Source organism: Tenrec ecaudatus, chromosome 10 (genome assembly GCF_050624435.1).
Source record: "Tenrec ecaudatus isolate mTenEca1 chromosome 10, mTenEca1.hap1, whole genome shotgun sequence".
NCBI lineage: Eukaryota > Metazoa > Chordata > Mammalia > Afrosoricida > Tenrecidae > Tenrec > Tenrec ecaudatus.
The window spans coordinates 5,146,481-5,169,026 of record NC_134539.1 but is presented as its reverse complement, the minus strand read 5'-3'; the positions used below and the strand labels follow the sequence as shown (position 1 = coordinate 5,169,026).

Genomic DNA, 22,546 nt, shown 5'->3' with positions numbered 1-22,546 from the left:
TACCAGCTGCTCTGTGGATGAAAGATGGTTTTCTACTCCCCTAAAGAGTTACAGTCTCAGAAATATCCAGGGGCAGTTCTGCCCTGTCCTATAGGGATGCCATGGGTCAGAATGGACTCGATGGCAGTTGAGTTTGGTTTCTTGTTTGGTTCTGAAGTCAAGGGGACTAGCCCTGGGGCTGCTGTGAGCTCCCTCCCCTCTGCCCTGCAGGGCTGTAGGAGTTGGAATGGACTCAATGGCAGTGAGCCTTGCAGCATGTTGTACTTAGGTTGTGACTTTGGGCAACTCTGCTGAACTTGGTCTCTCAGCGTGTTTAGGTGTCTGAGGAATCGTGCCACACAGGCCAAGAGTCAGAGGGACACATGACAGGCACACTGGCAAAATGCCACCTGAAGTGGGCAAGAGGGCAAGGTGGACAGCCAACCTGCTCTCGAAATCAGGGCGCTGGAGCTGCCATCAGGGGCTCAGCTGGACCCTCCCGTGAGTCTCTGTTGGCTTGTTCATTGTTGCCCCACAGGAGGGCTCCTCTTGTCACACCTGCCCCTGGGGCTCTTCAGAGAAAACAAAGCACTTCTCCCTGTCCCTAAGGCACCAGGTCTGTTACCACTATCAGCTATCTCCAGTGCTTCCCTTGGTAAGCAAAGCTCCCTGCCTGCTCTCCTGGCCACTCTTCAAGGGGATTAGGAGCCCTGGTGGCATAGTGGTTACACACTGGGGCTGCTAACCTCAAGGTCAGCAGTTGGAAACCCCACAGGAGAAAGGGGCGGCTTTCTATCTGGTAAAGACTGACACTTTTACCCTGTCCTACAGGATCACTGTGAGTCAGAATTGACTCGGTGGCAGGGAGGTTTTTTGTTGTTGTAAGAATCAAGGTGACGAGCCATGCTGTTACCATGAGTCAGAATCTACCAGACAAACTTGATCAGAGGAGCCATGCGTGGCTAGCTCCCGTGTACTGTGCTTCTTCTAGGCCCTGGCTGGAAAGAACACAGGGGGCTCCAGACCCTAAGCAGGTCCCTTGCTGAAAGACATGCTCTGGAACGCCTCTGGGTTTGGCCATCAGCTAGGGCACATAGACCACCGAACTTAAACTTCTCGTAGTAGGTTCCCTGCCAGAGTTGTGGGGTACCCTTGTTCTGTCCCAGAGGTTTTAAAACCAGTGCCTGTGTGTGTGTGTGTGTGTGTGTGTGAGAGAGAGAGAGAGAGAGAGAGAGAGAGAGAGAGAGAGAGAGAGAGAGAGCGCGAATGCCACTGGAGATGATGTAGCCTTGGTGGTGTGATGGGTTGGTTATGCATTGTGCTGCTAATCACAAGGTCAGCAGTTCAAAACCACCAGCAGCTCCTTGGAAGGCATAAGGAGCTTTCTATTGATGTAAAGAGTGACAGTCTGGGAAACCCACGGGGCAGTTCTATTCTGTCCTACAGGTTCACGATGAGTTGGCATTGACTCCATGGCAGTGAGTGTTTGTTTTTTTTTAGGGGGGTGGTGGTTTGGTAGACCAGGATTAGGAAGGGAACCCATCTATCTGCCTTTGGGCTATGAAATTGAACCAGTGCTGGCCTGGTGGCTTAGGGTCAACACTGCTCAGCCAACTGCCAACTCCTACCAGTTTAGAAAGCTGTGCCCGCCTGCCTTCCCGTGAAGAGCTTTAAGTGCTCCGTGGGCTTCTCTCTGCCACTGTTGGTGGCATGTCACATACTCCAGTGTGACAAAGAACAGTGGTACTCTCACCTGGTTTAATGCAAAGTGAACATACGGCTTTGCCTAGCTTAATTTTTAAGGTGGAAAGTATCACACAATATAATTAGGATCACATGCAAATAAAATCTTGTTGAAGATCGTTCAAAAACAGTTGGAGCAGGGCATCAACAGGGAGCTCCCTGGGATTCAAGGTGGACTCCAAAGATGCAATGGAATGACTGAGATCACTGCTAGTGTCAGATGGCTCGTGGCTGAAGGCAGAAAAACCTGAAAGATGTTTAGCTGTGACTATGCTCTGGTGGCATAGCAGGGTACATTCCGGGCTGCTAACTACAGGTTTGAAGGTTCAAAACCCACCAGCTGCTCCTTAGGAGAAAGATGAGAATTTCTACTCCTGTACAGATTTGTGGAAGGAAGGCGAAAAGAGGAAGGCCCTTGAGGAGCTGGATTGACACAGTGGCTGCATTAAGGAGCTCAGGTGAAGGAACACGGTGAGGACCGAGCAGAACCATGCAGTGTTTCATTCTGTTGGGCCTAGGGTTGCTAGGGGTCAGAGCCGACTCGATGGCCCCTAACAACAACAATAAAAATCTGTAGCCTTAGGAACCTACAAGGGCAATTGGTTCTACTTTGCTCTATAAGGTTGCTATGAGTCGGAATCAACCTGAGGGCAGTGAGTGGGGTGGGGTTTCTTGGATACAAAGACTATGTGGATCATAACTAACCACGGAGCCCACTAGAATGAGGGTTCTAGAAACACCTGAAGGTGCTCCTGTGGACCTGTACATAGACCAAGAGCCAGTCACTGAAGCAGGGCCCGGGGATGCCGCACGGTTTAAAACTAGGAGAGGTGTGTATCAGGGTCGCGTCTCTTTACCACACTTCTTCCGTGCTGACCAGTGAGCCAAGGAGCTGGCCTGGGCAGATGACACCGCCTGCTTGCCGGCATTACAGAGGACTTGATGTGCTTACTGATAGCAATCCAAGGCCTTTAGTAGAAACTACTTCAAGAAAGAGAAGAAAATACAGACAACCACCTCACAAAAGTCCTTATACCTGGGCTGTTAAGCGAGCCCCTGGTCGAAGAAGATAAAAGTTGGCAAGGATTTGAGTTTACCTCGGTTCACCATCAGCACACATGGAAGCAGCAGCCAAAAGATGTCCCGCCTTGGGCAACCCTGTTGCCCAAAGACTTCTTTAAAGTGTTAAGGAGTAAGAGTGCCACATCGCCCCGAAGAAACACACCGCACTGCTCTGAAGTGCTGAGGAGCAAAGACGTCCCTCTGAGGACTAGGGTGCCGTGATCCCCCATTGCCCGCTCTGCATGGGAAAGTGGGGCTCTGGGGACGGACCACCAGAGAAGAACTGACGACGCCGTCAACGATGGCATTGGCAGAGGATACTGAAAGGACCACGGGCTGCCCAAAGATGGAACAGATCTAGCTTGGAAGCAGGACAGCCAAATGCTCCTTAGACGCATGGGTGGTGAGGCTTGGTCTTAAATACTTTAGTTGTGCTGTTAGGATGGGGGCTGGCTCCTGGAGAAGGAAGCCATGCTTGGTAAAGTCTAGAGTTCCCCCCACCCCCCTGAAAAGAACGAAATAGAAGGTTCTCCATGAGAGGGGCTAACACTTGGTGGGACCTTGTAGTCCTTCCTTACACTGGGTCTCTGAGAGATGGGACCCATAAGGACAACGAACAACCGAACCCAAGGCCAACTCACAGCCACCCAGTCCATGCCAGCTCACAGTGACCTTCTGCAGGGTTTCCCGGGCTACAGCTGCTGGGTTTGAGCTGGCCGGAGTGGGGCCAGTCAGCAGTCCAACTGCAAACTCAAAGCGCCCATGGAGACGACTTCAGCTCATCATGTCCTTGGAAGGCACCGTGTCCCAGGCTGCACATTTTTAAAGCAGTGGCCTGCTTCAGTGGCTGGGGGGTTTGACCCGTGGTTACCTCGTGGTTTACCGAGCACTGTCCAGTCAGCGCCACCAGGCCTCCTGAACTCAACATAACGTTTTTCTACATGGTTTCTTTGTGATGTGCAAAACGAAACCACATTGACTGCAGCCGAGTCGATTGACTCATAGCCACCCTTTAGTGTACCGTGGACAGAGCTGCCCCTGTGGGTTGCCGAGGCTGTAAATCGTCGGGGGCGCAGTCACCTGCATCTTTCTTCTGAGACTGAGCTGGTGACTTGAAACCGCCAATCTTAAGGTTGGCAGCTCTGCTTGGACCCCTGGGCCGTGCGCCGCCCACTGCTGTTTTCCAAAAGGTCTCAAACACCAAGTGCTCAACAGCCACGGGTCCCTAGCATCCTCCAGGTAAAGCGAACGCTGCTTGAAAGCACAGCTTCTCCATCTGAAGACGATGAAGAAGCGCACAGCACACACGAACCCGCCCCGCCCAGTTGGCCAGGTGTCCGTGTGTGGCAGCAACCCACAGCCTGGGGCTCTCACGTCATGGAATCTTGGCGTGGAAAGCAAGGGGCAGTCCTGTCCCGGGACGCTGTCTGGGAAGTTAGCTTTGTGGGTCCCGTAGTGACCAGATGTGGGGTCTGCAGGCAGGACGCAGGGCTTGATGACACGGGAGGCCATCTTCCCTGCCCACTGGCCTGGGCCTGGGCACACTCTTCCGAGCAGGGTCAGGTGGCTCCTGGCTCCCTTAAAGTAGCACTTATCCAGCTACAAAGTTCTGAGCCTGCGGTGCCATGTGACTACCCCAAACCTGATTGGGCAGACAGCCAATCCGAGAGGGGGCAGAAGGGCCCAGCCCAGCTCCCTGGGCTTGCTGGTGGTTGGGGGAACCCCGGTCAGCCTACCGACACAACCCCAACTAAGGCCGCTCCAAAGGGCTGAGCAGGCATTCAAGTTCTTGCTCCTTGAGAGGTGCATGTGACTGCGGGCAGCTGGCCCCCTGGGCGCCTGCGACCTGGGAGAATAGGTCCCAAGGGCCACTGCAGCTTTCTGCTGATTCCTGGGGGCTGCCACGCCAGCCAGCCTGTGGTCGCCAAGCTTGGGGTCCGCAGGGTTCTGACAGCGCCCCCTTGGAACCGCGCTTCCTGTCGCCGGCCCAGGAAAGTTGTTGTGTTCCCAAGACGGTCAGAGTGTGGCATACACAGGGTCTGGGGCGGCTGAACCCCGGGGACCCAACAGTGGGCCCCTTACCCTTAACAAGCCACCAACACACGCCAGCGCACCCAGCCCACGATCCTTCTCGGATCCATTGTTTAAAGGTGAAAGACAGGCATTAGAGGAGAGCTCTGTCCCAGGGAGGCAATCTCACCACCGGCATAGCCTACTAACCTGATTAAGTCCTGGTCCCCTCGGCCCCTCCCCCGCCGGCAACTCCAGGGACCCCAGGAAAGGTTCCCACAGGTCTTCGGGACCACCATCCGGAGGGCCTTCCATTTAAAACCTCACTCCTCCTCCCAGTCAGCTAGAGGGCCAGGCGCCCGGGGAGCGCAGGCCGGGTGCGCATGCTGCGCACTGCTCCTGGCTGTCGCCTGCCCCCGAACGAACGTGCGCCTGCTCACGGCTGCCGGGGACCCTTATCCCGGCCAGCGCCCCCGCTTCCTCAGGGTCACCTGTCCTGGTCACCCGAGGCCAAGAAGTACGCCGGGGAGCCATCACCGCCTGGGCCCTCTGCCTCCTTCCTTAGGTCCCGCTAGCACTGGCGGCAGGACCATTGTTCGCAGGGCAGCCCCAGCCTCTGCCCCCGCCGCGCCAGGGTGAGAAGGAGTCGCCTCGACGATTGGGGTGGGGGGTTGGGGGAAGGAATGAGGACTAGTTGAGGTGCAGCTGTAGGGTGCCCTGAATCTCAGGGTCTCCGCGGCCTGGGAGTCATAGCGCTGACAGCTCCGGGGTGCCCCCGGGCAGTGGAGGGGGGAGGAGGCAGGGGTGCAGAGGGGTGCCTCCCAGGAGATGGGCGCAACCGCCCCTGCCACCCAAGGCCCTATTTCGCCCTCGGGGGGCGCATCGGCACTCACCCGCTCCGGCGGTGCTGCTCCCGGGGGTCGCCCAGCTCAACGCCAACAGCAGCCAGAGCGCCCAGTGCGCGGACGTGCCCATGGTGCCCGCCGGGATGGTGCCGCCGCCGCCGCTCCGCACAACAAGTTAGCAGTGCTCGGAAGGAGGAAGGAGGTGGGGGCGGGGCGGGAGGAGGGGGAGGGCTTGCTGGGGAGCACCCCCTCCCCGCCAACTTGCACAATCCCCTCCTCGCCAGCCACCCGGTGCTCGGGGCTGCGGCCGCCGGCCTATGGGCAGCAGTGGTGCGGCGGAGCCAGGCGGCCCAGGGGCGGGGAAGAGCGGCCGGCGCCGAGCCCGGCTCGCACCCAGCCCGGCCCAAGTGCGGGGCGCAGCGGGGCGGGGTGCGGCGGGGGCGAGGGGCCGTGGCCGTGACCGCCGCCCGGACTGCTCCCGGCCGGGCTGCTGCGCGCCGCCGCCAGCGGCTCACGGGGGTCCGGGGCGGCCGCTGGTTGGCTCGCGCGCGCCGCCCTCGCCTCCAATCCCCGGGGCCGGCCCTAATTTCCTGATCCCAGGAACCTGCCGCCGCCGTGCGCTCCCTACAGCCCGCCCCGTTCTCTCCGGCAGCTGCCAGCAGCCGGGGCAGCGGCGGCAGCAGCAAGGACAGCAGTGCCTTAGCTCTGACGCAACTACCACTGTGATTGCCACCGCCTGCCTCCCCCCACTCACACCCGTGCAGCCCGGGGCGGGGGGCCTGCCGGTGTCCATGGGCCACCCCCTCGCCTGCGCCCCAGTCTCCCCAGAGGCCGGCAGGTAGCAGCTCCCTGGGACCACCTGGCTGCTCTCTCAGAGCGGTGAAGACAGGTGTCCGAAGGCCTGGACTGCTCCTCGGGTGCAGGCTGCTCCGCTGCACGCTGCATTGCCATTTTGCGTACAAAAAGAAAATAATATATATGCCTTTAAGTGTGTGTGTGTGTGTGAGAGAGAGAGTGTGTGTTCTTGTTCTCTGTAAGAGAAAGGAAGGGGGAGGGGGTAGAGGAAAAGGCTAAATATAACCCAGCCAGGGACAGGAGGGAAATTGCTCGCTTGGCTCTGCATTCTCTCATCAACGATTATAGTTAATTGCTAATTGCACAAAATGATAGTTTGAGGGCCTGCAATTAAAAGCTTAACCTTCTCTTGTTTGGGGAGGGGGCACGCGTAGGTCTGTTCTTGATAGACTTGCTAATATTCGATTACCAGGTTTAAGGAAAGAAGAGGAAGACAAGGTGAGCCTCCCAGAAAGAAACCATTCTGGTTTGGCTCTTGACTGGGCTGTGGTGGCCTATAATTTGCTTTTTGTGTGTTTAGGCTTTCTGGTGCGCTCTGGTCTGCTAAGGGCGTCTGGCCTGAGCCTCTAGCAGGGCTGGGAGGGCATGCCGAGTAAGTCAGTCTTCTCAAAGACAGGCTTTTTTATAATGTCTAAAGAAAAGTTAAGTTTCTGTCTTGAAAAACTCAAACTTGGCCAATTTCACTAAAACCCTGTCCCTGGTCCTCCCTCACTGGAGATCTGATAATCAGGCACTCTTGCTGACTCAACTCAGGCATCTGCCAGAGCTCACCTGGTTCACTTTTGGCAATTGTCAAGGATTATAGCCTGGTGGGTTATGAATTGGGCTGTGAACCACAAGGTCCGTGGTTCTAAGCCACCAGCTTTCCAGAGAGAGAAAGGCTTTTTACTCCTGTAAATAATTACAATCTTGGAAACCCAGGGGCAGTTGTTCCCTGTCCTATGTGGTCCCTAGGGCTAGGCATCAGAATCGACTTGATGACAATGCGTGAATGAATGAATGATGTGATGGGCTACGAGTTCGAACTATAAGGTCAGCGGTTTGAAACCACCAGCTGGTTTCCAAGATGAGGCCTCCAACTCTCCTAAAAAGTTAACCATCTTGGAAACTCGCAGGAACAGCTGGGCCCAAATCAACTCAATTGCAGTGAGACCATTGGATGCATGGCTTCTTAGCAACTTACTGTGCCCAAGAGTCAGGGAAGCTCCCAGCCAGGCTGCACTTCGCGGAGGACCGGCGCTGATAAACATGAAGGGGCTTGCCTAGTCCCATGCGGGGGTGGGGGGCATCCAGCGACTGCCCACCCTGTTTTCTATAGAAGGCACCAGCCACCTACTGGGTGCACATGAGACTGAATGCAAATTTGTTTGGGGTCAGTGGGTGGTGGAGATGCATGTCGGTGATATACAGGTGCGATGGAAGAAACTCAGGTAAATGGCCTCGGGCTGCAAGACCACCTGAGGATGAGTCTTGCCCTTTTATAGAAGAAGGAGGTGCTGGAAGTAGGAGGAACCCATAGGAAGAGGTATGGCAGCAGAGAACAGCTGTGGTTTTAATGGTTAATTTATTTGTAATGTTCTTCTGGGAGATACAGGGACTCCCGTGAGCCAAACACTGATACAGTATCCTGGGACTTAGCTTTGACTAACGTGTTACTCTTGCTCTCTCACTAAGAGATATAAATAAACACGGGGAAATTAGCAACTGCGCAAAGCAGTGCTCAGCCCTGTGTTCTACTTTCACACCAGTCAAATTAAAAGAAGGAAAAAAGCAGGGCTTTCGGGGCTCCACCTCAGCTTGGCTGTGTAACCTGGGAACATCGCAGGGCCTGCCTTCTAACCTGTCAACAGAAAACAAGCCAACCGGCGTCACAGCAGGCGCTTAGGGCCTCCAGGACAGGCTGTCTGAAAAGCCAGGCTGATGTGGCGCAGAAGTGTTCTCAGGGGGATGCGTGTGAAGAAGAGGTAAGCCAGAGGAGGACGTTGGTGTGGTGGTGGAACACAAGTGGGCACGGAGCATTCAGATAAATCCACAGGCAACCCCTTGGCACCCCGGCCCACCCCACCCCCCACAAGCCACCTCCCTCGTTTACCTGGGGAGACGCTGCACCTGGGAGGGGGAACCCAGGGGTACGTGGCCCTCTAGGCAGTCAGGCACTTTGAGGGAGAAATACGGTTTTTTATGCCAGTTAACAGTTAGTCTTGGAAGCCCACAGGGGGGCAGCTCGTCCTTGTCCTCCAAGATTGCTCCGAGTCAGAATGGACTAGCTGGCAGTGACTTTAGGAGCATCAGCCCCTGGGGATCCTGCGGTGCCCGCATGCCTGGGGTGGCTGGGAGGCAGCATGGGCCAAATGGCACTTGGCAAACAGAGAGGTTGCATCTGTGGTGAAGGGGCCTCAGCATAACCCAGCCTTCATTCCCGGCTGATATACTGGGTGATGGGGGAGGGAGAGAGTGGGGAGGGGAGGAACAGAGGAGGTTGTGTCCTCCACTCTGGGAAAGGCAGGGATTGTGGGTATGCCCTGGCCGGGTGGAGAGAGAACCAAAGTGGAGAATCTGGGAATGGGGGAGGCAGAGCCTGCGACAGATGGTGTGTCATACAAACGAACACTTTACATTGTGTCCCACAAGGCCCGGATGCAGGACAGCGTTCTGTTAATTGTTTTGTTTGTTTATTCCCTTTTATTAGGTCATGGTGAGTATATTTGTAGGCCCCCAATTTTTTTTTAATGGTAGGTGAAAATTTTTTCTTGCATGATTCTGTGGCAACATTAATTACCCACATTATGCAACCAACACAGCTGTTTCCAGAGTTTTCCATCAGCCTGCACAGGCACTCAATTCCCTGTCCCCTCCCCCCCCCCACATCATCATAGATGATCAGAAAGTTGCCATACCCAATTTGTCCTAGAAAGATCCCTCTGGTGGTGGTTTAAGGGCTCGTGGCGACCCTGTAAGACAGAATACAATTGTCCCTGTGGGTTTCTGAGGCTGCAAATCTTTATGGAAGCAGATAGCCTCTTCTTTCTCCTTTGGGGTGGCTAGGGGTTTTGAACTGTCGACCCTAGTAGTTAGCAGCCCAACTTGGAATCAACTGGAAGGCAGTGAGTTTGGGGCTTGGTTTGATCTTTAGGCAGGAAGTGGAGGAGGAGCAGACTCTTGGTGGGTGGTGTCAAGGGAATTCGGATTTATAGCAACCCTGTGTGACAGAGCAGAGCTGCCCTGTGGGGTTTCCGGGCCTGTTATCTTCATGGGAACGTATCTCCAGCTCTTTCTTCCTCAGAGCAGGTGGTAGTCTCCAACTGCTGACCTTTGGGTCTTCGCCAAGGTTCGTTAGGAGAAGATTGGAGGGACTTGTCATGAGGGAGGATGTAGAGAGAGGGGAGAAAAACTGTTATTTTCCTTGGAAGAGACACTCCTATCAGTCCACCATGAGATTTTCCTCCACAGCCCTTTGGCGATCTTTCTTAAAATGCAGTTGTTCAGTAAGAATCATTGGAAATGTCTATCAACATGAAGATTACCAGCCCCCACCCCACCCCACCCCACCCCTCACCCACCCCCTTGGCACTGTGCTTCTGTAGGTTTAGTGTCGAGCCCAAGAATCCATATCTTCAAACTCTACTCTGGGTGCCTCTTAAGCTCCATCCTTTTAAAACATGACTTCTCTTCTGTAGTTTGCATCGCTACATTGTTATTACTGTGTGTCTTAGCGACCCCATGTGATGGAGCAGAACTATCCTGCAGGGTTCCTTAGGCCATAGTGGTTACAGGTTGGGCTGCTAACTGCAACGTCAACAGTTCAAAACCTCCAGCTGCTCTGCAGTCAGGAGATGAGGTTTTCTGCACCCATAAAGAATTACAGTCTCCGAAATGCACGTCTTCCTTGCCCTGTAGGGTTGCTATGAGTTGGAAACGATTAGACGGCCTGTGAGTTCTTACTTTGGACAGAATAGCCAGAACCGTAAGGATCAGAACTCAAAATCATAAAAAAAGAACAGGCTTATTGTTTGCCTAGAGACTGGCAAGACCCCCAAACTATGGCCCTTAGCCACCCCTTGGGCCTGCATTGGAACTCACTCCCTGGGGCTCAATTTTCAGCCCAACAGCAGACAGGTCTCTACGGGGACAATAACCTTGGGGAGGCATGCACACTTATGAATCATCAGCCATTGAGATCTGGGGGCAGCATCTGAAGGACACAGTTCAGAAGGAGGAGTGGAGACAAGAAATAGGGGGGCGAGGGTGATAGAGGGGCTGTGTTGGAAGGATGACAATGGGAAGAAACAAAACGCATGTGAATTGTCAGATCTAAAACTGATGACCGGTTCTGTAAACCTTCACCTAATTCACAATAAGAAGTTGAAAAATGAAACCACAAAAAAGAATGTCAGTCTCAGTGCATTAACTCAAGATCAATGGCCTGGGGGGTTCGGGCAGTGGGGCCTAGACCTATACATTTGGAAATGGCCCAACCCCTGGGGTCTGTCTGCTTAGCAGCCTCATTGAGTCATGGGGTCCAGGGTGAAGCTCTGGATGAATTGGGAGAGGTGGGCAGAGGACGGGTCGGAGCGGGGGAGGCGGGCAGTGAGAGGGACAGCAGGAAAGCTAGAGGGGATATTTGAGAGAGAAATGGCCTTCCCCACACCTTGTTCCAGAACAGACTCCCCCTTCCTGGCCCTATTCCCCCCATGCCAAGTCAAGCTTCCAGTTGTAAGAGAATCCAGAAACCAGGCAGGTTGGAAGCACAGCTAGACTGCCAGGGATCCAGCTGGGTCTCCTTCCCAGGCCACGGATCTCATGTCCCCATGTCTTCTGTTAGGACAGAGCACCACTGAGGACTTGCTGAGCCCGTGTGGCGGCAGTGAGCCAGCCAAGGGACTGGAGCACAGGGACGGCTGCAGTGCAGGAGTGAGCGGCTGGGGCTTTGTTTGCATTTTAAGTGGTCGGTGAGGGTCCTTCTGCCTACGGACGTTTCTCTTGGGTTTGCTGCCAACGGGCCGGGCATTATTCCCACTTGCCTATGACATTCATCTGCCGAGTGAATTACCTCTTGATCACCAGCCTGCCTTCTGAAAGACGGAAGACCACTTAATGAGCCCTAGAGTCACAATCGGATAAAGGCTTCCACGGATCCAAGAGGCACAGGGCCCTGTTGGCATCCCTCGGGCAGACCCCTTCAGGAGACGCTGGTGCTTCCGCCCAGATCTGTGGGTGTCTGTTTGGAACGAGCATGGGGGTCACAGAAGACTTCACATCCGCTTCGTCGTTGTGTTCCCTCCTGGTGCAACCGCCCAGACCAGCGCTTAGGTCTGACGGGTCAGCAACCCGGAGGGGCTTTCAGGATGCGGCCCTTCTTTCATTTACTTAATTTTTCTTTCCATTTTTGTGATTATGGTTTTTCTCTTTTCAGTGTGGAATATACCACATGCAGTACAACCAACTATATGAAGCTGCGTAGCCCACCTCGCCCAGTGACGATATCCACGTTAACACATGCACGCACGCACGCACGCACGCACACACTCACCATAGGTGTGGCTTATTCATCTCCTCCTCTTCCTTTTCCGCCTACCCCCCTCACCAAAATATTAAAGGAACCTTTGAAATGAGTGATGTGGTGGAGAAAATATGTTTGGGGGAGATTCTTTTGCACATAAAGGCATTGTGATTTCAGTGGCTCATCAGGTAGAGAAATAAAGGACAGGCTGAGGCAGTGTTGCTAGACCAGGTGGGGATGGCTCAGGACCTGGCAGAAGGTGGAGTTCACTCTGGGGCCTCGTAAGTAGGATCCCCTACCCTTTCCCCCTACCTCTGGAGAGACCAAAACTCTCTGGGAAGGGGTGTGTGGGGGGGCTTCCCAAAGTCCCTATGAAAATGGAGGGAAAGGTGATCCTGTCTGTTCTGGAGCCTGATGGCTTGTCCCTGAGTGCACCATCTGCCTATGAGGGAGAGTTAGCTGGTTTTCTTTGGAGAAGAGGTGTCCTCTGGGCCTCAGAGGATGAAGGATGGAAAGAGGACAATGGGGAACCCAGACCTGAAACAGAGATGGAGTGCGAGGGCAGGGGACACAGACCTAAGGTGGTCCCTGGGTATGCTGCTTCCAGAAGGAGCCTGAGCAAAGAAGACCCTTTGTCTTCCTACCACCTTGCCCATGTCGTCAGCAGGAACCGTCCCGGAGAAGGACATCGTGCTTGGGGAAACAGAGGGGCAGCGAAAGAAGAGGGGTTCCCTCAAAGGCAGTACTGCTCTGTCCCGTAGGGGGACCATGAGTTAGCCTCAACTCAACAGCAATGGACGTTTATATTTCTGACCTAGCCAGGCAAGTAAGTAGCGAGTGGGGCCACACAGGACCCACATCCGGGGGTTCCACACAGGAGCCGCCTTCAAGAGGGAAAGGGGCCTAAGCTGCCCGTCACAGCGCATTCATTGATCGGACAATATACGAGGGCTCAAGTCAGGCATGCTCAGTGAAGCCCCAACGACCAGGAGGCCTTGCCAGTTAGAAGCACAGGGCACTGTGGGGGTAGGCAACCATTACGGCCGATTTTGTGAGACATTACAGAGAATTACAAAGCCCACTGGGGCACTGAGCCGGCAGTAGGGAGAGTGGTCCAGGGAAGCTGTTGTGTTGACTCAGTTCAGGCCTTCAATGAGGAAGGAGGGAGGACGTCCAGCTTGTAACCTCAGTAGAGGGGACAACAGAAATAGACACAGAGAGAGAGAGAGAGACAGAGAGAGAGAGTAACAGGAGCTGGTCTGCGTGAAGGACATCTACAGCTGCTTCCCAGGACTTGACCCCAAGTGGTCCCGGGGAGACATCAGCCGCTACAGACAGACTGGCCGGGCATGAGGTCTGTTCTAAGTCTGGTTGGTTGGGATCAGCAATAGGATTGCCATGGAAGGGCTGGACCATGAGGAGGGGGAGGTCTCGGGCCCCTTCCAGCTGAGCACTGGGTTCCTGCTGACGGTGACACATCGCTAGTGATGAAGGCAGAACTGGCCAGACTCCGTCTCAAATGCTTTGGACATGTTGTCTGGAGAGCCCAGTCCTGAGGAAAAGGGCATCGTGCTTGGTAAAGTAGAGGAACAGAGAAAAAGAGGAAGGCCTTTGAGGAGATGGAGTGGCTCAGTGTTTGCAACAGTGGGCTCAACCCTACGAACCATTGTGAGGATGGCACCGGGCCTGGTGCTGTTTGGTTCCACAGTTCATGAGGTCACAGTGCGTCAGAGGGAGCTGAGTCCAGAGCACTTACCAATAAAACCAGACGCCAACAACGCATCTATAGGTATGATTCTACAACAGCTCCTGGAGGAGGGATCTCTGCCATGGAGGTGATGCCAGCACATAGTGGTCCTACAGGCCAGGGCAGAATGCCCCTGTGGGCCCGAGACGGTCACTCTTTCAGGGAATAGAAAGCCCTGTCTTTCTCCCTCAGAGTGCCCAGTGGTTTCCAGCTGTTGGCATTGCGGATCAAACCCTACCTGTGAGCACTGCGTCACCAGTGGGGCTCAGGCCGATACCAACAGTAAAACCAACAAGCAGGCCAATGAGTGAAACGGCCACATTCAGAGCACATGCAAGATGCAACACGGGGGCAGACCAGACCCTGGGGTTTCAATCCGTGTAGGGCCCATGTTTGTGGAATGCAACTGGGCCTGGGGACACACCTGTCCATCAGGTTCTCTTGGCGAACCCCACAAGGACCCCTTTGAGGGACTCCATGATGAGAATGAGACGGGATCGGTGCTGAAGTCCCCCTGGGAATTCCTTTCTTCCTTCTCCCCTGGGTCAAGGACCGCCAGGAAAAACAGCGGGAAAAAGCGTGTTGGAGGGTCCCGAGCGAGCTCATTCGAAGCACTCACTGAGAAATCCAGGAGGATCAGGGAAGAGTCCTGGGTGGAGTGGGTAACAAATTGGGCTGCTGACTGGAAGGTCAGTGGTTCGAAACAACCAGCCACTCTGTAGGAGAAAGAGGAGGCTTTCTACTCCCATAAAGAGCTCCAGCCTCAGAAACCTGCAGCGTCGCTGTGAGTCGGCATCGATTTGACAGCAGTGCATTTGTCTCTGGGGAAGCAGATTGCTACATCTTCCATCTGAAGAGCCGCTGGTAGATTTCCTGAGCAGCAGCAGCAGCAGCAGCCAAGGGTTAGCCACGGCTCTTTCTCCATGAAGGCTGAGTGGGGAGGAAACGAAGTCTCGGTGCTATAAAAAGGCTCACTCTCAATTTCTAGAGTTTTCCCAAATAGCTGTGCTGAGAGCTGACATCCTTCGAGCATGCTCTCCCCCCCCACTCACCCCCACTCTCCTTTCTTTAGAGCAAGACAAAAATAACAAGACGGAATAAAATAAGAGACACCAAGCTATATTGGTGTCATCAACACTTGGCACCAAATTGGATCTCCTGGTGTAAAACCTGAACTTTTCCCTAGGAGCCCTGGGGGCCCAGGCCTGCTAACTGCAAGGCCAGCAGTTCAAAACCACACGTCGCTCCTCAGGAGAAAGAGGAGGCTGTCTGCTCCCATAAAGACTCACAGCCTCGGAAACGCACAGGGGCAGTTCTCCTCTGTCCTACAGGGTCACTGTGAGTTGAAATTCCCGGCAGCGAGTGGGAATGTTTTCTAGCAGATTCCTGGTTTTAGCTATCTCGTGCTGGTTATCAGGGAAATACCACACGCAGACATGCTATCTCAACCTATCACCCACAAATGTATCTCCACTAGACGCCGGGCTGTGGTGGATCTAGGACTGTGTGTGCTTTCTCTCTGTGTGCTGGGGCAGGGTCCTTGTCTCTTTTGTATTCTACCCCATTGCTCTTTGGCGATCTTCCCGTAGTGAGGTGGTGAGATATCTGTCTTCTCCAATCTCTTCTCTCTTAATGTGACCTTTTAGATCTCAAAAGAGATGGGCATACCCAACACTAATAATGTTCAACAGAACAGAGAATACCCATTTCCAAACAGGGTTCTAACCCACCGCCATCAAATCCAAGAAGCCATGGTGGTGGAATGGTTATGAGTTGGGCTCCTAATTTCAAAGTCAGCAGTTCAAAACCACCCATCACTCTGTGGGACTGCCTGCTCCCATAAAGATGTACAGTCTTGGAAATTGACAGCAGAAGTGCCAGGACAGGTTGCTATGAGTCAGTATTGACCCAATAGTGGATTTCGGTATCTGGCTTGGCCATTAAGTCAGGGTTAGGGTCAGGGTCATGGTTAGGACAGTAGACCTCTCCCTAAGGTTTCCAAATCTTCTATCTTTTCAGAAGCAAAATGCCTCATATTTCTCCCCTCTCTGGTTCAAACTCCCGACTTTTAGCTCAATATGTTAATCCCTATACCACCAGTAAGTGTGTCTCTGCCATCTAGTCATCACAACTCACAGGGCCCTAGAGGGCATCGCAGAACTGCTGCTGTGGGTTTCCATGACTCTACATCTTTAGTAGAGACGAAAGCTTCATGTTCCACCTCCAGAGCAGCTGGGGATTTTGAACTCCTGCCCTTGTGGTTAGCAGCCTGACCCCTTAACCCACTGAGCCACCAGGGCTCCTGGCTACAAGTAGAGGAGTTAGGATTTAAAACAAACATTTGGGGAAGATACGGTTCGATTCATGATGTCCCCCTGAGAGAAAAGTGAAACCACCCCCACTCCATGCGTGGCTTTGTTTAGGATCTTACAGCAAAGTGCAGGCTTCAAAAAATTGCAGTTCCTAACGCAGAGGAGAAGAAAGCAAAGAATCAGCCGTGGACATTTTAGTCATACCTGACCATGTTGCTTCTCTTCCGGATTTTTATGCTGCCCTCCCTCCACTCCCGCCCCACCCCTGCCCTGCCATCTCTCTGCCCTCATATGATCACCATCATTAATAACAATAATCAAACCCCAGGAGACTTTGCTTAAGGAAACAGTCTCAGGCTACAAAGAGAAATGGAACGGTGGCTGGGAAATGTCACATCGCTGCCTCTCATCAAGTCCTCCCCAGAGGAGGAGCTGCTGGAGGCCTTAGCAGCAGGGCTGCATCTGGATCTGGGGAAAGGGAATGTGGAGCAGGAGTCATGTCTCAGGCCCGGTGCCCTGTCCACTTCCTTTCACTGGGCTTCAGGTGGGTTCTAGCACTTTGGTCTGGTACCCTGCATAAGAGAGCAGAGCCCATAGGCCATCAGAATCCCTGGTCTCTTAATCAACAAACTATTTCTGGAAGGCCGGGCTGCTGGCCATGGAATCTTGCTCGGCGATAAACACCTGTCTTTACTGAGACTGGGCAGCTGACCAGTCGGGTTACAACCGAGGCAGTGAGTTGACTGCCTTTCCGGGTGGTTGTCGGGGCTGGGAGTGGGGAGTAAGGGGGTTCTTTGTGTTTTCCTCCCAAATGTTGCTGTTGCTCTCTGCCTGTGGGGTGATCCTGGAGCCCACAGGACGACATGCCACCTAGGGTCAGCTGCAGAGCGCACCTGGGGACCCACAGGGTTTTCCTTGGCTGATTCTCAGAAGCAAATCACCAGGCCTTTCTTCCTAGGTCCCTCTTAGTATGGAAGCTCTGCCGACAGACAGAGTGGGGGCTGCACATGAGGTACATGACCAACACTTGAAGCCTGGTCTCTTGCAGCGAAGAAGAGGAGTCGATCCCTGGGCTATTGGTGCCCCTTTCATCTGCTTGGTATTTCTGAGCCATGCGTGTCTTTCCTTGGTGTCTGTGTCTTCTCTGCTCTTTTTGCCACCTCTGACCTCCTCTGGCTTCCCTATCACCACAAGGCATGCCCCCATGCTCCACCCTTCTTTAGCTACCAGGACACCAACCAGTCCTCAGTCTCTCAGCCACGTGGTCCCTTGGCCTCACCTCCGTGGACCAGGAAACCTGCTTGTCATTCTGTCCCCCAGTCCCACTGTCGCAGCGCTGCTCCTCTTCCTCTGTCCCATCATCTCTGCGCCACCGTCTCTGGAGCCTCTGGCCTCCGCCTCGGCCACTGCACACAGAGATCTGGAGTGTGCTCTTCCCGTGGCCCTGGGCTTTCCACCGCTGCTGCGTCAAAGGTGTTACGGCAGTATAGGGGCAGATCTTTTGCAAGGAATGTAAGCAATGGCAGTGACTGCTGCTGTGGGAGACAGGCAACCCCGTGCAGTTACATCGCTAGTGGAAAGACTCATTGCCATCCACTTCCTTAAACAAACGCAAATACAAGAACCTACGATCCCGCCATCTCTCTGCTGGGCAATACTCCCTGAAGAAGTCAAGAATGCAATATGAACAGATACACGCACACCTATGTTTATGGCAGTGATTTCCGTCATAGCAGGGACATGGAAACAACCCCAAACGCCTACGATAGAGCACTGGTATGCCCGTACAAGGGGACATCATGCATCAGTAAGCAACCATGTTGACTCTAAGCACTGGAGGACATGAACATGCTTGGCAAACATAGTCAACATAGTCAATCTTACAAAGATAAAGACTTAACACCACTGTTGTATGGGAAAGCAAAGAAAAGAAACGTGCTTTTACACCCACAGATAAGCCTTGGATGGCTTGTGGGAGGCCAGGGCTGGGGGCAGGAGCAGGGGGAGGGAGGAAGGATTGGGGGTGGGAGGAGAAAGAGAACCACATTTGAGAAGGGGGGTTGATGGGATATTGCTGCTGATTTTATTTGCTGTGATGGGCTGTATCACTATAGACAGTGTGTGTCTTTTAAAATAAAAACAAACACACACGAAACAAGAGTAAAGGTTCAAAGACTAAAAAAAAAAACCACAATCCCTCCAGATTCTTTACCCCTGATTTCAATAATGGTCTGAGTGGCTAAAACTGAAAGAGGCAAAAGTAAAACCAAAGTGGGCTTGGAACCAAAGTGACATACAAAGTCATTTCAAACCGATTTTAAAAACTTGAAAGATAAGTCTACTGCCATCTAGTCACCTCTCACTCACAGGGAGCCTGCAGAGGACTCCTGAGACCGTCGTTCTTTCTAGGTACAGAAAGCCTCATCTTTCTACCTCAGAGCTGATGGTGGGTTGGAACTGCCAACCCTGAGGTTAGTTGCCCAATGCCTAACCAACACTGCCATCAGAGCTCCTGACTAGGACGGAAGAGTCTTCAATGCCCAGTGAAGGCCAAGTGTGCAAAGTGGCAAGTGTCCCCCTTCCAGACCCACCAACAGGCTGGATCACACGGACGCCCGGGACCCTCAGAAATGGAGGCCTACGGCAGTCCCAGAAGCGGCCTAGACAACTCTGAGGTCTGGGTAAGAACAATGGGGCTCTGGGTGACCCTGCCTGGGGCTGTGCCCATCTCCCAAACACTGAGCGTGGTTGGTCAGAGGGTCTGCTGGGACAAGACAGCCATGAGGACTGGTAGCAACTCTGCCGAGGTTAAAGGGGTGGACCTTTTTTGGAGAGGCAGACAGTGTGCACAGTGGTGTCCTGGAAGGGAGACGACGGCAAGCAGGTGGGGCGTGGGGGTGCTGCCTCTATGGTCCTGGTTGGACAAAGCAAGTTCCCAGCTGAGGCTTTGAATGTGAGATGTAAAAGCTGGGGAGACCTCGAGCAGCCACACCAGCTTGGCCTCCCCTGGAAAGTAAACCCACTGCAGACCTGGAAATGGGCTGGATTTGAACCCGCGCCCCTACCCACACATGGACCTGTCAGGAGTGAATGAAAACTTGGTCAGCATAAGGTGTCTGAACCTCTCTTCCGCCCAATCCCTGGCTAACTACTAAGCCACACAGACATAGAGGCAACCGGCGAGGGACTGGAGAGCTAGAGGTAAGACAGACGGAGCAGAGGCATCAGCAGACGCCACACTCGGCGGAGGAGACAGCTTGTGCAGAGTTTGCTCGGTTGAGTTAATAAACAAACAAACAAACAAGCAACTATAACCACAACCTTAAGGGTGCGGGGAATCAGAATTCAGGGTTGCTGCAAAACATCGTCTTAATGACCTCATTTCTTACACAAAATCATGAGGTTCGCAAAGTGACGAGAAAGGACCCCGAGCGAGCCGCGTTGCGATTGTATCGTCCTTAGTGAAAATGGATCGGATCAGAAAGGGATTGGGCTCAGTTAATACCATCATCCTTTCGTGAGCACAAGGACTTCACAACAATACAAAGTGACCAGTCTGAAAAATAATGCGGTGAACTGAAAATAATGCTGGAACTGAACTTGCCCCTGTGGCTCAGCTTTCGGCCCAACAAGACGGCCTGTACCACTGGGCTGACCATGCCGCCTGGAGGCCTGCTCGAGATGGAAAGGGCTGCACGTGGCCGTGGAAGAAGCTCAGAAGGCAGGGCTGGATCGGGAGGAGGGACACTCAGAAATGAGAAACCCGGGGAGGAAGTGGGAGAGAGTTGTCACGTTGTGGGGACTGCAGTCCTGTCCGGAAAGGGAATGAGCATGTTGTGGAATGAAAAATGAACCAGTTCTACACACTTTCACCCAAATCACAATAAAGAGTAGAAACACGAAACCAGTTAATAAGCCCAGGGAAGGATTGAAACGGACTCACCGGGAGAGTCGTCCTTCCAGAGGGAAAAGCCTTCTCGCTGTCATCCAACTTGTTCTTGATTTCCTTTAATGTTGTTTCTGAGCACGGGCCGCTGGCCCACCTGGCAGTGGCTGAGACACCCAGAGACGTGGCGGGCACTTCCTGTGTGCTTTGGGGGATCCCCAAGGCTCCAGTTTCCCCTGTAGATGTCCTGTGTGTGCTTCTGTCACAACCAGATGACAGTCAGAGGGCTTGACAGCTAGCTGCCGGTTGCAATTTGGAGCATATCTTACTACTTTTAAACAGCCGGGTGTTCAGTCCATCACGTTTAAAGTCATAGCTGATTGCAGGCACTCAGATCCTCATGGGATGCGGATATCACACATCTCGGGCCTCTCCTTTGTTGAGTAAAATGCGTCTTGAGGCTGAAGGATGAGTCAGGCCCTCCTCGCTGTCTCGCTCCTTGGGGCTTAGGAAGAGGTAGTGGAAATAGATGGATTGGGTAGAGCGATTGGTTCAGAGAAAGACTTTGGAAGCAAAACACCAAACCCGTCACCAACAGCCAATTCTGCATGACTCATAGGGACCCTGTGTGTGACGGTGCGGAGCTGAGCGCCACGGGCCTTTCGTGGCTGTCGTCGTTCCGGAAGCAGCTTCCCGGGCCTTTCTTCCATAACGCCACAGGGTGGGATGTGAATCCATCCAGTAGGTAGCTGAGGCCACTGGCTTCCCAGGCAAAGGGGAGCTGGAAGATTTTTAAGACAAGAGCTATGCAGGGCCCCGTCTTCAGACTGCTTGCCGAGGGGTGCTATGGTGTATAAATCCCACCCTGGCTTTGGGGTTTCTGCAGAGTGTGGTATACACATACACGCATGCAAACATGCATGCACACAGCCATGAGTCCATTCCAACTCATCTTGACCCTCGGCCCTTTCTGAGACTCCCAGTCTTCACCCAAGCAGACAGCCTCCTCTTTTTCCAGAGGAGATGCTGGTGGGTTTGAACCACTGACTTTGTGGTCTGCAGTCCAATGCTGACCCCACCTCGCTGTCAGGGCTCCTTCCTAATGCCGCGACCCTTTCATATAGTTTCTCATGCTGTGGTGACCCCCAACCATAGCACTATTTTCATTGCTACTTCATCGCTACCACTTTGCTACTGTTATGAATTGTAATGTAAATATCTGATATGCAGGGTTTATTTTCATTGTTGCAAATTGAACATAATTAAACATAATTAAAGCATAATGACTCATCACAAAACACCATGTAATTACATATTGTGAAATATGGATGTGTTTTCTGATAGTTAGGCAACCCCTGTGAAAGGGTTGGTCAACCCCAAAAGGGGTCGCGACCCAGAGGTTGAGAACCGCTGATCCAGACGATGGAATGTTACTCAGCCATAAAGAGAAATGAGGTCCGGGTGCTAACCACACCCTGGGTTGACCTTGGAACCAGTGTGGCCAGCGAAACATGTGAGCCACGAAACAAAGACAAATATTGAACCTAAAGGATCTAGAGTAAACAAATGTATGCAGACCTAAGGGAGCCCTGGTACAGCGATGGAAGCATCTGAAAGCGCACCAAAAGCTCAGTGGTTCAAAGCCACCAGCTGCTTGGCAGGAGAACACTGTGGTCTGTCTCCATGAAGGTTCACAGCCCGGGGAAGCCCATGGGGTCGTCCTAGCCTGTCCTATTGGGTCTTCTAGCTTCAGAAATGACTGGAAGGAAAAGGGTTTGGTTTGGTTTTACGTAGACTGGAGGAGCCCTGGTGACATTGTTGGGATAGCGGCTGACTGCCAAGTCGGCAGTTCAAAACCACCAGCTGCTCCATGGGAGAAAGAGGAGGCTGTCTGTCTGCTCCCATGGAAATTCACAGTCTCGGAAGCCCTCTCTAAGGTGCCTTTGAGTCAGCACCAACTCAATGGCTGTGAGTAGGTTTACTCCTCATGACCAGGGGTAGGAAACATAAGGGTTGCTTGTTGGGCTGCTAACCACAAGGTCAGCAGTTTGAAACCACCAGCTCCTCCACAGGGAAAGACAGGCTTTTCTACTCTCCCGTAAAGAGCTATGTAGCATTTACATAATCTGTCAATGTGTAAAGGGGTGGAGTCTAGCCTGTCAATCAGGTCATAGCCAGTGAGGCCTTCTCCTGAGGATTCTGGGAACTCCTATCTTCCTCCCAGGAGGCAGGAAGCACACACTCTCTGCTTGACTTTCCTGCTGACAAGCCACATGGAGCTATGCTGATGCAGCCAGAGCCTTGGAGCTGGGAGCCACGTGGAGAACCACACTAGTGCTGAGAAGCTTCCATTGCCGCTGGATCCACAAGACTTTCCACCCACTGGCCTGTGATCTTCCTTTCTGCATTCAGCGTCATTGCATGCGTTGCATGAGTCTGAAGAGAAATTTATAGACTGGTATCGGACATATGGGCTAATATTGGCCTTATGGATGTGGATTGGACTGGAGTGTTCTCTCAATATACAATTACTCTTTGATATAAAGTTCTTTCTTATACACATGTGTTTATGAATTTGTTTCTCTATTTTTTTTAATACGAGAACAT

The 22,546-nt window shown here is 53.2% G+C and overlaps 1 protein-coding gene across 3 annotated transcripts in view; it reads right to left on the bottom strand.

Annotated features, from left to right (window-relative positions):
- The window catches only part of VLDLR (very low density lipoprotein receptor), a 39,430-nt gene extending 33,300 nt beyond the window's left edge, over positions 1 to 6,130 (bottom strand). Inside the window, exon 1 of one of the 3 annotated variants that reach the window (XM_075559873.1) lies at positions 5,688 to 6,130. In XM_075559873.1, the coding sequence (XP_075415988.1) occupies positions 5,688 to 5,769 (82 nt within the window). In that variant the 5' untranslated portion in view covers positions 5,770 to 6,130. The remainder of the gene's footprint in view (positions 1 to 5,687) is intronic. The other 2 variants (XM_075559871.1, XM_075559872.1) reach the window with 2 other exon arrangements.
- Between the last annotated feature and the right edge of the window lie 16,416 nt (positions 6,131 to 22,546).